The sequence below is a fragment of the Staurois parvus genome, unplaced genomic scaffold, assembly GCF_062004578.1.
Source record: "Staurois parvus isolate SC_StPar_1 unplaced genomic scaffold, SC_StPar_1.0 ptg000286l, whole genome shotgun sequence".
Taxonomy (NCBI): domain Eukaryota; kingdom Metazoa; phylum Chordata; class Amphibia; order Anura; family Ranidae; genus Staurois; species Staurois parvus.
In genome coordinates, this window is record NW_028318082.1 from 2,797,378 (window position 1) to 2,813,261 (window position 15,884).

The 15,884-nt window shown below is 39.8% G+C and overlaps 1 protein-coding gene across 1 annotated transcript in view; it reads left to right on the plus strand.

Annotated features, from left to right (window-relative positions):
- TCOF1 (treacle ribosome biogenesis factor 1) overlaps positions 1-15,884 on the plus strand; it is a 128,225-nt gene that overhangs the window by 24,211 nt on the left and 88,130 nt on the right. Inside the window, exons 3-9 of the mRNA XM_089682125.1 lie at positions 1,886-1,953; positions 2,086-2,156; positions 4,967-5,165; positions 5,328-5,413; positions 8,127-8,255; positions 9,962-10,096; positions 11,645-11,797. Coding sequence (XP_089538251.1) covers positions 1,886-1,953; positions 2,086-2,156; positions 4,967-5,165; positions 5,328-5,413; positions 8,127-8,255; positions 9,962-10,096; positions 11,645-11,797 — 841 coding nt within the window. The remainder of the gene's footprint in view (positions 1-1,885; positions 1,954-2,085; positions 2,157-4,966; positions 5,166-5,327; positions 5,414-8,126; positions 8,256-9,961; positions 10,097-11,644; positions 11,798-15,884) is intronic.

A 15,884-nucleotide genomic window follows, 5' to 3' on the forward strand; every position in this document is an offset into this window, starting at 1 on the left:
TTTGAGTATTTTGCAGATCTCCTTTGTTGCCACAAGTTTTTGGAAAATGAAGGAAGAAAAAAACATTTTTTTCTTTTTCACAACCTTGTAAAAAAAAATAAGATCTGCAAAATACTCACCATGCCTCTTTTTAAATTCCTTGGGGTGTCTACTTTCAGGCTCTCAAAGTGGTGATTGGATTTTCAGGCTCCCAAAAAGTCTCACATGTGGTATCTCAATACTCGATAGAAGTAGCAGAATGTATTTTGGGGTGTAATTCCACATATATCCATGGCATGTGTGAGCAATATATCATTTAAGTGACAACTTTGTGTGTAGTAAAAAAAAAAAAAAAAAAAAAAAGTTTTTGTAATTTTCCAAAGACTTGTGGAAAAAAGAAAATTCCATGGACTCAATATGCCTCTCAGCATATATCTTAGGGTGTCTACTTTCCGAGAAGGGGTCATTTTGGGGTGTTTGTTCTGTCCTGGTATTTTAGCATCTCAAGAAATGTGATAGGCAGTCAGAAAGTAAAAGCTGTAAATTCCATTATCTATACCATAGATTGTAGATGCTTTAACTTTCACACAAAGCAATCAATATGTATGCTTCGGGATTTTTTTTACCAAAAACCTGCAGCAGAAATTTTGGCCTAAATTTATGACGAAATGTTAGGTTTTTTTTGGATATTTGTTATGACAGAAATGAGAAATTTTTTTTTTTTTTCAAAATTTTCAGTCTTTTTTTGTTTATAGCGTGGAAAATAAAAAGCGCACAGGTGATCAAATGCCACCAAAAGAAAGCTCTATTTGTGTGGAAAAAAAGACCATGAATTTTGTTTGGGTAAAGCATTGCATGACTGCACAATTGCCAGTTGAAATAGTGCGGCGCTGTATAGCAAAAAGAGGTCTGGTCAGGAAGTGGGGTAAATCCTCAGGAGGGCAAGTGATTAAACAGTGTGTGTTTAGTATCGCTTTTAATGAACAAATAAAAGCCGTCATCTACAAGTGAAATCTATACTTCCAGGTTACAAAATCTCATTTGTTTTTGTTTGGGTTTTGTACCTTGCATATGTTCTTTCTTAAAGCTAAGCTTGCAATAAAAGGCAATATCTTCTTATTACATCAGACCTCCCTCCCTCTAGCTTCTAGGCAAGGGTAATGTAAAGATCTTTCTGGCAAGATCTGTGAAGTAAAAACACACTGAGCTTAGTAAATAACAAAAACCTGGTTCAAGCAATGCTCACACAAACCTGTTATCTCTCTTGTACATGATTGGGCATTCAGAATGAACATTGGTTAATTTTACTTTTAACCTCAGCTATCCCTGTGAACTACAAAACACATATGTTATGGAGATGACCATGCAGCGAAAGGGTGGTGTTTTGTGTCTTGTCCTAGGGTATCCCCCTGGGACAGGAAGTGAGTCAGTGGCAGGAAAGAAAAAAGGAGGAGGGAAAAAAAGGCTGAATAAAGAAAACGCAACAATCGCATCCAAGCACTGGTTATCTGCAATATGTTATATTGTTCTTGGTTTTAGATATGCTGTAAAGTAGCTGGCTGAATGTTCATTTAGGATCTGATTACTTCTTTGACATGGCAAAAATATTCTTGGCGTATCTCCACTGAGCATTTTAATGTAGGCTGGGTTCTTGTGCAAAGCAGCAAGAAGCATTTCATAGCTCAGGGGAAATATTCCACATGAGCACACAAAATAAATGTCCGTAATCTTCAGAGAATGTAGGGCAGGAACTAGATGGAACGTTAGAGATGATTAGAATAAGTCCTTTATTTCAGAAAGTTACTTAGCTGTGTAACATCTTGCATGTGGAAAGTGATCGTCTAATGTTTAGCTTCAGATATACAAGACTTTCTCAGGTTAAATCTGCAGCTTTTATGTTCTTTAGGAAATCAAAGAAAAAAAAGAAGAAAACGAAAAAAAAGAAAGGAGCAAAGAGTAAGAAACCGGATTATGGTAAGACATCCTATTTTCAGATACAAGAAAAATAGCAATCGCATGCTAAGAATTGTAGTGTTCTGAATGTAAAGTATTTCCATTTGTTTATCATTTTCCTTTCATTTCATTTCCTTTTTTTTTTTTTTTAAGATCCCATAAAAGCTGAACCCCTTGATCCCACACTGCAGGCAAAAATGAGTTTGGACAAAAAGGCAAAAAAGGTGATTTTACCTTTTTTAAGGGGAGTGTGTTGTGGTTTTGTACATGGGTTTCTTTCATTTACCATAGTCAAGACTATAAAAAATAAATGTAGGCGGCATAAATAAGAAAAATTGTTTAATATTTACATTTTTGACAGATAGCAGGTCTCCCTTTCATGTTAATAGGCATTAGGGGGTTAAAGGATTCCCCCAAAGAATAGAAGTTTAAAAGACAACCAACAGCGGTGTAAATAAAACCAATAGCTTTATTGTTTCACAAAAAATGGTAATAGAGCTATTAGGCCAACATATCCCCTATTCACATGAATAAAATGGATAACGTTATCACTTTAAAATGACCCGGGCCGCACATACTATGAATATAGACATATCACAACTACCTTCCGTCTTAAATGAACATTAATTATGAGTCAATTAACCAGAGTCTCCTAAAGTGGGATAACCACATTAGACCAGCAATACAGGATCCAAGACCCTGGAGAATAAACGCTCCAACCAGGACATAATCTACCATTAATAGGCAGCACATACGGAAATTAGGAAAAAAGGGGCACACTGAATCAGCCCAATATTAGTGTAAGGCCATAATGGCCAATCGCATCCATAGAGGGATAACTTCCCTTAATAGCCACAGATAATACTAGAATGTGCACAATAAAGTAGGAGCTTGCAGTTATATATTGAATAATTGGATGCTTATTTGGTCTGTTCATCCAATAGATCCACTGAGTCTGATTACAGATTAATGAAAATAAACATCCAGCTTCAATGGACATCGATAGACAGCAGTGTCAATGGTATACAGTTGAGAATAGGGGCTAATGCCCATTTAACCTGACCACAGGTGTATAAGAAAATTTATAGTATCCAAATCGCATTGGATACTATAATTTTCCACTTGAAGTAAAGGCTAATAGCCTAATGATGATGAAACTTGAAGGCTAAAAGACCAGTATAGTATGACCTGATCAGTCCAGGCCTGATCTCAATTGCAAAAATGATATCCACAGTGAATACTGACAATTGTAAAGTCGTCGTATATCAGAGTGATAGCTTTGGACCTTATACGTGAAAGGTACTGGTGTAGCATTGATACGGCGACTGCCACTAAAAATTGTGTCCAGAGCACCTGCTGCCATTTTTCTGCACCTCAGTTTCTATGTTTTCTTGGATAGTTGAGTTGCTTAGCCTTGCTTGCACCAAAACATAGGAATGGGGTACATTCTGTGTTCTTGTAACTGTGTGCTTTAAACTGGTATTTCAAATCTTATTAGTTTCCCAGCTTTCTTCTTTAAACTTTTTAAAAGAAAAAAAAAATTATGTATTAAGGAGAGGAAGAGGGGTTGATGAGCCAAATCGGGACAGCACCCTAATGGCAAGCATGGCTACCCTCCTTTGATAGTGGAGAAGGGAGCCTTGTTACCCTAAAATGGACAGTTTGTTGTCTGCAGGATTACTAGGTGAAAAATAAAAGATGAAAAGACGGGAAAAAAAAAAAAAGAAAACAAATTCAGCCACCACTTAAGGATACAATTGCAAGCCACAATTTATTACTTTTTTGTTATTGTGTGTAGATGTGCTTTAATTTTAGGTTGTTGTACCAGCGTAATGGGTTGATTTCCTTAAACTGGTATCAAATCTGGTGCAGCTGTGCACGTTAGCCAATCAGCTTCTAACTTCAGCTTCAAGGTTTTCTTATCAAAGTTTAATTGAACTTAAACTTTGATAAGAAAACCTTGAAGCTGAAGTTTCTATGCAGAGCTGCACCAGATTTTGCACTCTCCAGTTTTAGTAAATCAAGTCTAAGGTGGATGGTACTTTTTTAAACTGTATAATTTCTGTATTTCTGACACCTTTTAGTGGCTAGTGTCATTCAGAAGGATCCAGTTTAGCTTTATAGAACCGGTCAGGCCATTCGCTGACTTTTCTCATCATTCAGCTCACATTATGAAAATGCAGACACATGGAAGAGAATGTGTCTGGTTTTATTCCTATTGCTCGGGGCACAGTGCACTGGGGAATGTAGACGCATCTCTGTATTGGTGCAGGAAAGCGGTCTCCTCTAGCAGACAGGAAAGAGGCTTAGATTTTTGATTTTCAGATCTGGGAGTGGTGCCATGCACATGTGCTGTTCTGAATTCCAGCAAGACAGTTTGGTGAAGGGTAAGTAACTCAATGAAGTCTTCATGACTGAAAATGTTAGCACACCCTGTTTCACTGTGGGAAAGACCTAAAGGCTAATATGCAGCTTCAATGTTTCGACCGTCTCGAAAGACATCAAGTCGTGCTCTGCATACATCAGAAGGGGATCAGTTGAAATACTCTTATTGTGGAGTGTTCTTTATGGCTTTTGTCTGCTTAATTCATTAGAACTTCAGAATCCTGAATGCTATAATCCCACTCAAGTGGATAATTCTCTTCTGCCACACCATCCAAAAGCCAAGGATCTGCACCACATAATGTGGTACACGAGAGCTTCCAGACTTTATGTATTAGAGAGCCTCTGCTGTGGCTTTAACTAACTTTTGTAGCGATACAGATTTCAAGTGTGTGTGTCTGTGGTGGGTTTTTTTTATATATATTTTCCCATGTGTTATATTGTTGTTCATTTATTCTTTGGAATCTCCAGCAGAAAAGGGATTACTGTAAATGTATTTTTTTTTTATTTTTATTAAGACGGATGATTGTTACAGTTGACAGTTATTACACATGAATATGTTTTTGTACATGCACTTTTTTTTTTCATGATGCCTGATAAAACTGGTGACCTAAAAGGACAAAATTATTATTATTTTTTTTTTCTTTATTAGGGCAAGCTAGTTAAGAAAATGAATTTGGCTACTGAACCTGCAGTAGATGTTAAGGTTAACTCCAAAAAGACCTCCAAAAAGACAAATTCTTCATTGAACAACCTTCCAGGATCTTCTGACATGCAAGCAGCGGCTGGTGGGAATGACTCCTCTAATAGTAAGAAAAAGACTGCATCAGCAAACACAGCCCCCGTACAGGGTAAATGAGAGTTAGCTGTGAGTTAATGTCTGTGTTGCTAAAAAATACTCACTTGAACAAAACCTGTATTCTTGTCATAATGGATCTATTTCTGCTTTAGAAATTATTTTCTAACATTAGAAAAACTTGTAAAATTGTAATTTTGTCCCTTTGTGCATAAAGCTGCCAGTTTAAAGTCCAATCCAGGAGCAGAAAAGATTGATGAGAGTTCTTCTAGCTCCGAGTCTGAAGAAGAGACTACAAAGCAAGTAAGTTGTTTTTTATTTTTTTTTTTTTGTTTTTTCCTCTTAACTGTAGATTGTGGGGAAGAAGGCGTTTTTGGATGGATCATATTTAATTTTGGCCTCGAAGTCAACCTGTTCCATATTTATGGTGTAATGTCCCCGCTCACCTTCCTCAACCCTATTGTAACAGCAGGTGGGGGTTCTTCTCTCCGCACCCACTTTCACCCACTGTCACATTTTGAAAAGAGCACAGCTGTGCAGGGCTCTGTCTGCACAGCCACGTCATTCATAGGAATCAGTGAGGTGAAGAAACTGCAAGTCCCATCTGCCAGTGTGGCAGACAGACTTGTAGTTTGAATGTATTGCAGGCGTGGTTCACACTGATGCGGTGCGGAACTTGCAGCATTTTCTGTGTGATTTCCGCACCGCATCACAATCGCATCCCGTTCACACTGACCGATGCGGGTGTGTATGTTAACGACACCCCCACATCGGTCTACAAAACGTGGTGCGATGTGCAGAATTGGATCGCATAGGTGTGAATAACTGTGATCAGATTCTAGTGCTGACCAAAAAAGGGTCCTGCGTGTTTTTGGTGCGGTGCTAATCGAGCCATACAAAATCTATTGCATGTGATTTGTACAGGAATGCGGTGCGGTTCCTGTGTGAATCACGTGGGATTTACCGCAGCAGACTGATGTGAACCCAGGCTTACAGCTTTGACAGTAAAAGACCCCCTCTCCCTCCAACCATACATTTTGTGTAAGTGCAGGACCTATAGAATTAAAAGACTCACTCGTACATCCCTCACGTTTTTGTAAATCTTTTATTATATCTTTTCATGTGACCACACTGAAGAAATGACACTTTGCTACAATGTAAAGTAGTGAGTGTACAGCTTGTATAACAGTGTAATTTTTCTGTCCCTCAAAATAACTCAACACACAGCCATTAATGTCTAAACCGCTGGCAACAAAAGTGGGTACACCCCTAAGTGAAAATATCCAAATTGGGCCCAAAGTGTCAATATTTTGTGTGGCCACCATTATTTTCCAGCACTGTCTTAACCCTCTTGGGCATGGAGTTCACCAGAGCTTCACAGGTGCCACTGGAGTCCTCCTCCATGACGGTATCACAGAGCTGGTGGATGCTAGAGACCTTGCACTCCTCCACCTTCTGTTTTGAGGATGCCCCACAGATCAATAGGGTTTAGGTCTGGAGACATGCTTGGCCAGTCCATCACCTTCACCCTCAGCTTCTTTAGCAAGGCAGTGGTTGTCTTGGAGGTGTTTGGGATGGTTATGTTAGAATACTGTCCTGCGGTCCAGTCTCCGAAGGGAGTGGATCATGCTCTGCTTCAGTATGTCACAGTACATGTATGTCACAGTACATGTTGGCATTCATGGTTCCCTCAATGAACTGTAGCTCCCCAGTACTGGAAGCACTCAAGCAGCCCCAGACCATGACACTCCCACCACCATGCTTGACTGTAGGCAAGACACACACTTGTCTTTGTACTCTTCACCTGGTTGCCACCACACACGCTTGACACCATCTGAACCAAATAAGTTTATCTTGGTCTCATTAGACCACAAGACATGGTTCCAGTAATCCATGTCCTTAGTCTGCTTGTCTTCAGCGAACTGTTTGCGGGCTTTCTTGGGCATCATCTTTAGAAGAGGCTTCCTTCTGGGACAACAGCCATGCAGACCAATTTGATTGCGGCATATGGTCTGAGCACTGACAGACTGACCCTCCACTCCTTCAACCTCTGCAGCAATGCTGGCAGCACTCATACGTCTATTTCTCAAAGACAACCTCTGGCTATGACGCTGAGCACGTGCACTCAACTTCTTTGGTTTACCATGGCCAGGTCTGTTCTGAGTGGAACCTGTCCTGTTAAACCGCTGTATGGTCTTGGCCACTGTGCTGCAGCTCAGTTTCAGGGTCTTGGCAATCTTATAGCCTAGGCCATCTTTATGTAGAGCAACAATTCTTTTTTTCAGATTCTCAGAGTTCTTTGCCGTGAGGTGCCATGTTGAACTTCCAGTGACCAGTATGAGAGAGTGAGAGTGATAACACCAAATTTAGCACACCAGCTCCCCATTCACACCTGAGACCTTGTAACACTAACTAGTCACATGACACCAGGGAGGGAAAATGGCTAATTGGGCCCAATTTGGACATTTTCACTTAGGGGTGTACTCACTTTTGTTGCTAGCGGTTTAGACATTAATGGCTGTGTTTTTTATTTTGAGGGGACAGCAAATTTACACTGTTATCAAGCTGTACACTCACTACTTTACATTGTAGCAAAGTGTAATTTCTTCAGTGTTGTCACATGAAAAGATAGAATAAATATTTACAAGAAAGTGAGGGGTGTACTCACTTCTGTGAGATACTGTAGGTATTAATAGTAAAAAATGTGCGGTGTCTAGGGGTGCTAACAGCTGGATGATCCTCCTCCAATGGTTGAATGGTTCTATCACAAAGTCGGATGCTCTGTCCAAGAGCATTACTGTCACTGGAATATACCCAGTCGTGCAGATGAATTAAACAGAGATTTGCTTTATACATGATTGCATGAAGTGAACACAGCTTTTACTTAACTAAAGTGAACATGCCTTTTCCTGTCTGTCTTGTTTAGTAAATTGTCCAAGTGTGGGGAATGTTCAGCTGGTGAATGTGTACTTCTTTTATTAGTATTTTATAAAAAAAAAAAATTTTTATCTTAAAGGTTGTACATGGTAAAAACGTGCCAGACACAGCAGCTGCTGAGAAGAAATCTCCCTGTAAACCATCCAGTGGCAAAGCTGAGATGAGTGAGAGCTCTGACAGTAGTGATGAGACCGACATTGATAAGCCTGTGAGTTTGATTCATCTGTCAAATTAATGCATAAAATATAATAATTTCAAAGTTCATAAATAAGTTACAGGTTTAAAACTATCATCTGCATTTTTTTTTTGTATGAGCACTAGGCAAATTTGTGATATTACTATTGTAAAGAGAGCTGAAACCATGGCTAACAGTTAACCTCAACTTTAACCCAGAACTTTGGTGTGTGTGGTTTTTTTTTGGTTTTTTTGAATGACTTTTGGCAGAGTAGGAAAGGATTTGATTCTGACCCTTCCTGGCAGGACATTAACTCATTTCAAACCAGACAGAGGTTTTAACCACCTCCCGACCTTGCCATAGCTGAAAGATGGGTGCAGTGCGGTTGTCCCGTTCTGCAAGGGTGTCTATAGACGTCCTCCCGGAACCATACTCCCAGGGCATGTATCGGCACATTCGCTCAAAGAATGCCGATCAAAGATCGTGGTAAAGGGCCAATCACAGCGGCCCTTTACTATGTGATCAGCTGTGTCAAATCACAGCTGATCACATGTAAACAAACCTTGATGGTTATTGGCTTTTCTTTTTGAGGAAAGGAAGCTGATAACTGGTAATCCTGACAGCACACATTTATACTGATTATCAGTGCAGCCCTGCTAGGGCCCATCAGTGAAGAACAACACATTTTTCTAAAAAATGTTTTCTTTTTGCTATAAAAAAAAAAAAAAAAGTAGTGCAGTGGTTAAAAAGAAACAGTCACTTAAAAATGTACGCAGGTGCTATAGCTTTTCTCACCTTTTGCTGCAGCTGAACACCAAGCCACAAGCAAAACTCCATAGCATCCTATTTGTGTCAGAGCTTGCCCACTGTCCCCCCGCTCCTACGTGGTCTGTGTGTACTGCCACGTTGGCTCAGTAGAATTGTGTATAAGGGTGAATAGTTTGGCATTTGGCCTCAAGGCCTGCACTTTATACCTGCTCCTTTTTTCTTTCTTTCTGATTTGAGTGCGGCTGAAATCTTCCCAACTTTGAGGGATTGGGGGGGGGGGCTGAAATCTCCCCAACTGTAAGGGATATGTATATATGCTATACAAAGTGGTTATTTTTGCTAGTCTTTTTATTGTATGTTGGGAATAGAAGCTTGAAATTATATAATGCTAGTGTGCATTTTTGTGTCTTTAAAGTGTTACTAAACCAACAACAGTAAAATCAGTCTGTATATGCAGTAAAGCATGCTTGTTATACTCGCTGTGGAACCGAAGGGATTAATCCTCTGCGTTGTGTAAAAAGGCTGTTTGATCGTTTCTTCTCTGCCCCTCCTCTTGTTGAAGTGACCACTTGATGCAGACTGAACCCCTCACAAGCATATGCTCAGTTTGGTGTGTATTGCTAGAGAGGTTTTTTTTTTTCTTGGGAGGGTGCATGTGACCAGCACAGGGCCAATCCGCACTGTCCAGACAGAGGGTCAGAGTTTTCCTCCTAGAACAGAAAGAAAACTCCTCCTACAAGCTTTAACCAGTGCTCTGCTGAAGTCAAAAGACTGCTCTAACTGCTGCTGAGAAAAGGTATTTTAGCAGTTTATTTACTAAAATAATTGCATTTTCATGTTGTGTGTACTGTGGGAGACTAGGCATATTGAATGCAGGGCCCTGGGTTTAGTATCACTTTAAATATTTCCTAGTTCTTATAACTACATGTGGTTGATGCATAATCCTGACATTTTTTAACTATTCTTCATAGCCAGCCAAGCCCACAGTCCCCTCAAGTTTACAGGCTTCGAAGGGTAAAAGACAGGCTGCACCCCCAGCACAGAAAGTTAAGGCCGATAGTAGTACAGAAAGCAGTGAGACTGATGATGACGAGCCAGTGAAACAGGTAAGAGGTGAGAGTGGCATCATGTGAACATTTGTGTTGTATCATTATTAGTTTCAGCAGGTACAGCCAAAGTGCTAAATGTACAGTTGAAATGTTTGGGAACTTGTTTTAGTTGCCAGAAAAATGGCTACCTCTACTACTTGCGCCATGAATTAGAAGAGACAATCAGCACATCACTGACCCTTTCTATGTAGAAGTGGTGGTTTTCATTTCATTGGTTGCTGTTCTATTTCTATGTCTGTGCTAGCATCAGCATGATGGTTCAGGTTTTGGTAAGCAGTTTAGATTGAATTTAATGAAACTCTGCCACTTTGCCCATAAAGCAAAAAGTTTTCAAAAATGTACCTCACATATGCTTGTTCAGTGCGCTTCTCCATTGAGCCCTTAGGGTTTACCCAGCGTTTCCAAGTATTTGGGAGCAGGTGATCTTTTGCCAGGGTACAGTGCTCAGGTCTAAGCAACCCAACCCTGCAAAAAATCTGACATGAAGCTTCCATAGGGTTTTCACTCCTGGGGAGTGTGGCGATAGTGAGTACCAGTGGGTTGGGTGTGGGAGCTTTTAATTCCTTACTAGGCAAAGTGAGAATCTTTTTAAAGGCTAGGTTTCAGCAGTTAAAGTGAATTCAAAGCCTTATGTGAGATGTCCTCTTTCTTCCTGTTGTGTTTATGTGAAGGGAAGCAGAAGCTTTTGTACCCTGAAAATGTCAGGTTTCTCTTTGCCCTGCCGTGTACTGTGGTTTCTCCTACTAAACCTTTAGAGTATTACTGTGTTATGTAGTGATGTGGGAGCCAGGAGGAAAGCCCACTTCACTAAGCGTAGAACCAGGAATCTTGGAAGCGTGGATTCAAAAGATTCTTCCAGTGATGGCATTTTTGTAATACAGCAGCAAATGGTGGTGCAGGCAAGAAGTATTAAATATCATCTTTAAAGAGGGCACATTTTTGAGTCTGTTTCACCGAGTCAGGCAGAGTGAACTTTTGTAAATTTGGTGTCTTGGAAGCACCCTGTTATAAATATTTTGTGTTTTTATACAGAAGTATAAAAAGAGATTAAACGTTAATTCTTTGAATACATCAATATGGTTCCCATCTGCACACTGCCTCGGCATTATAGTGAGGTCCTCCTAGTAAAAAATAGCTTGGTCTTGTTCCCATGGGAGAACACCTCTAACATGTTTTTCTCAATAGGGGCTTAATCATGGAGCACCTGCAAACATTGTGGCTAGTCAGCTGGGATAAAAGATTGGGGCATTTGAGCAGTATCAATTTTTGGTCTACTAAGTACATTCTGAATTCTTTGTGTCATATAGGGGACATTCTATCAGTTGTGTTTTTAAAACTTAAAAAAGCTATGACTTATCTAGTACGCATATCGTGAATACTAGTACCTAGTACGAACCCTAATGTTCTAGAGGAGAGCAAAACAAAACTTCTGGTGGAATTAATTGAGGCGGGACAATTATAAATTTATCGTGTGTGGTGGTGTTGGGTTTTTTTTTTTGTTTTGTTTCTCTCAGTGTTTAAATAATTTCTTGTTTTTGTTTGCAGGGAGTGACACCAACTCCTAAACTTGCATCTCTACCTGCTGTCTCAGCAGCAAGGTTGAAGGCACAAAGCTCACTCCCTACTTCACAGTCTATTAAGGCAAAGAGCAGTTCAGAGAGCAGCGAGTCTGACAGTGAAGAAGAGTCTGTAAAGCAGGTAATTGCTTGGCATCACTCAGTGTATTTACTGGCTTATTAAAAACTGCTTATGTATATTTAACAATCCACATGGAACTGTGATTTCCTACTCTGACTCTTGATAAAGATGCAAGTTAATTTGATCAAGTTTTCCAGTTAATAATTGCAACGTTATTTTGTAGTGAACACACACTGCATATTTGTCCATCAAAAGTTATGACTTCTCCTAATTGTGTAGTACAGGACACAAGTATTCACATACTGAGTTATACGCTGATGTCTTCAGATGATTGGACACTGGCCAGCTTTTAAAGAAACTTCCCCTGAGAAACACCCCTAGCACCCCCTCCACCCCACTTTGTGAGTCCTCAAATTTTTGTTAGTGCCCTAAGGTGATGGACATCTTTTCCCTTTATGGAGAAATCATTCTTAGCTTAACTAGGTTATTTTTTATTTTTTTTTTTTAGGTTTTTTTTTTTTTGTTTTTTATTCAACTTTTCACCGTATTTGAAAACCACAATTGAAGTCTCTGCAACCTCTGTAAAACCTTGGGAACCATACCCAGGCCCCACAACCTGGGGATGGCCTGTAATGTTGCTTCAGGCACTGGATCCTGCATGGGTGCTCACCTAGGCACTTTGTACAAATGTGTAGTTAGCTGCAGGGTGGTACACCTTTCAAGAGCCATGGTCCATTCCTATGGAACAAAATGCGATATCTCCTGCGCTCCAGGACCCAGACCGGTGGTGAGTAGATGGAATCAAACTCCAAAAAGGAAGGAAGGAACCACCGGAATAGACAAGGTCGTGCAGCTCCACACCAGGGCTGGGGAAGCCCAAACAGAACTGTGAGGAGGAACAACAAAAAGAAGCGCACCAACCTTGCGCATTACCTCAGTAACCAAAATTTATTTAATAAAAGAATGGTACTCACAAACAGCGAATAAAAACAGGCATGTAAGTCCTCAAGAGCTGCAGCTCTGAGGAAGAAGGCACGTCCTTCGAAACGTGTCAGCTGTACTGAGTGGCTTCCTCCATGATGGGATTCGCATTGGCATCTTGCCTTTAAAGTCCCCTTGAGGACTTACATGCCTGTTTTTATTCGCTGTTTGTGAGTACCATTCTTTTATTAAATAAATTTTGGTTACTGAGGTAATGCGCAAGGTTTGTGCGCTTCTTTTTGTTGTTCCTCCTCACCATTCCTATGGAACCCAGACTCTGCGGATCCCTGACTATACAGGGACCAGCGTCATGGACAAGTAAGAGAGTAACACACTATCTGACAGTTACTGTAGTCCCACAATCCTGAGAGGTATTTGTTCACGTGCTCTATTCATCAGGAAGCCAGGAACTGTTTGAAAAGTTTACACTGTAAAGTGAATAAAATTTCAAACTGGGCAACAAAAATTTAACTACTCAGATCTTAGTCTTAGGTGGAACCAGGTGTTACAACACACCACAAGTCACATACTTTCCTCCCACCCTTTTGCCACAGGGACTTTGCTACAGGACAGGCTGCACCCAAGTTGCTGCATACTCCTTTTTTGGACACGCTCTACCCCATTTCTGCACAATAACCCTCACCCATAGCAGTGGTGGAAACCACGTGAAAGGAAGCTGCAGTGCAAACTTATGGTTTTTTGTCGGTTTCCTGCCCCCCATCCACTACAGTCCAAGGAGCCCATAGACTATAGTTTCCTTCTCTGTATTGATTGTAAAATTTGATTGTCATTTTATATCTGTGGTGATAGGAAAAAATATACACTGCCGTTTTGGTAAATTCTAGATGCCTGCCTGTCTCTGGCTTCGATCCTTTCTGAGTTGAAGTCCTGAAACAATCATGTAAATTTAGTAAGTGATAGTGAAGTCATAACTATGATCTTTATACTTGTATGTCAAAGATCACTGATTCAAAAAGTATGGAAGCCCTTGGGCCTGAATGGAAACCAGCATTTTCAGAAGAAAGTAAGCAACGTCAGCATCCATACATCTTGCTAAATACTTGTTGTGAATGGCCTCTTTTATTTTGTCTCTTTAACCTCCCTGGCGATATTCCCAAGTGTAGCTCGGGGTAAAGTTTCAGCACCACAAACGGTAACCCGTGAGCTACACTCGGGAATACCCTGCAGCGCTGCTCCGGGATCTCTTCTTCACTTACCTTGTCCTTCACTCCCGTGATGTCCCTCCTGCAGTGTCCCCGGGAATGTCCTCCAGCATCCGTCTTCTGGGTTCCGTTCCCTGCGACGTCAGGACGTACGGGGACGGAACAGCGGGAAATTTAAAAATGTGAAAAAGTGACATTCACTAAATACACTAAAATCACATAGTAAAACATTACTGTATCAAACCATTTCACATACATTTTGTCGTGAGTGCTTTGTCCTGTGCCCTGCCTGCATTTTTACCGTCCTTTCTGCCTGGAAATTGAGAAAAGTCCATGGCGTCCAAAAAGCGTCCCTTTTTATGTCAAAAGCAGTTTTAGACCAGCTAGAGAACAGCGATAGTAAACCGGAACCACTTGCAGAATTGAATGATAATGATTCGTGGGGAAATTCGTCATCAGACCCTTAAAACGATTTTGCGACTTTGCTCAGTGATGTGCGAACTTGGCACTATATTTCAAATTTCAGTGTTTTTGGTTTGATTATTGAATTAAATTTATTATTTTATTATTTTTTTTATGATTATTTATTAAATTTTATAATTTGATTTCGTGTTTCAAATTTTAACATACCCGGGATGTTTACTAGACTCTTGTTCAGACAGATTTGAGTGAGTTATTCCTAAAAATTACAGGCCTACAATAAAAAAAATATTTCCATGCAAAAACATTTACTGCTTTGAACACAGAAATACTGACGTAATCAGACCGCTAGGGAGGCTACAGGATAAGTTCACCTTTTTAGTAAAAAATGATAAATGCACATTTTTTTTTGGCAGGTAAAAAATGTGCATTTATTATTTTTTGTCTGCAGGAGCCTGTAAATCATTGCATCAGCGGTCAACAGATCGCTGGTGCTATGCAGATCTGTCAGAATTTCTGCTTGCTCGTACGGGATGTATGAGCAAACCAATATATTGACAGGGAGAATCGATGAACTACCACGGTACTCCATGTGGTGGGGTTCGGAGAGAAGATCCCCCGCTAGCTGTTAGATCGTTACATGTTACACCCTGAATATGGATGTAACATGTTACTTAAGGTGAACTTATCCTTCTAAACTTTATTGAAATACTTTGGTATTTTAAATACTGAATATTACAAAACTTAAATATAAAAAGTACAGGGTACCTTGTCATGACTCTAGACTTGGGATGATAAAATTGCAGCCAGGTACCCTAATATACTGGGATTGGTAAGTATTTGGATACAAATTTTTGTTATGCTTCTGTCAACCCTTTTAGATTTAAAAATGGTTCTGATTGTTAGGGAGGGAGAATTTTAGATACATTTTGTCCATTCCTGTTCTTCGTAAATAATAGCAAACCTATTAATCGGCTGTACATAATGGGTTATTTTATCTTATTTGTATAGTGCTTACATATTAGTTGGGGCTTTAGAGAGCATGTAAAACCATTAACATTGGCCCCTGGCCTCCAGAGGAGATCAAATCATGTATCCTTTACATGTAAACAAAAAGCATAGCACTGAAAAATTGTGTTTGAAAAAAAAAAAAATAATAAACTTAATGGATCACTACATCCCACCAGACAATAAATAATTCCCCTTAACAATCATCAGTAGGATAAATCAATAAAATCCGTGAATTAATACACCACTATTTGATAGAGTGCCGATGCAAAAATTACACGAATTCATAAAATCCAATATTAAATCTGATATCCTCCATTATCTGAATAAATAAATTCACCACTGTTTAGTGCACAAAAAAAAGTGTCAGTGCCAAATTACATACTTTCATAAAGTCCAGTACTAGATCAGATATTCTTCATTATAAATGTTTTGTGGTTATCGTGCATCCAAACAAAGGTGATCTTTAGTGCAATTCCTCCACCAACATGCACTCACCAGAACCAAAAGAATATGCAGCTCAAAACAGAAACTTCCAACCAAAGCAGGACCTCCGCAGACCTGTTTCACTAATG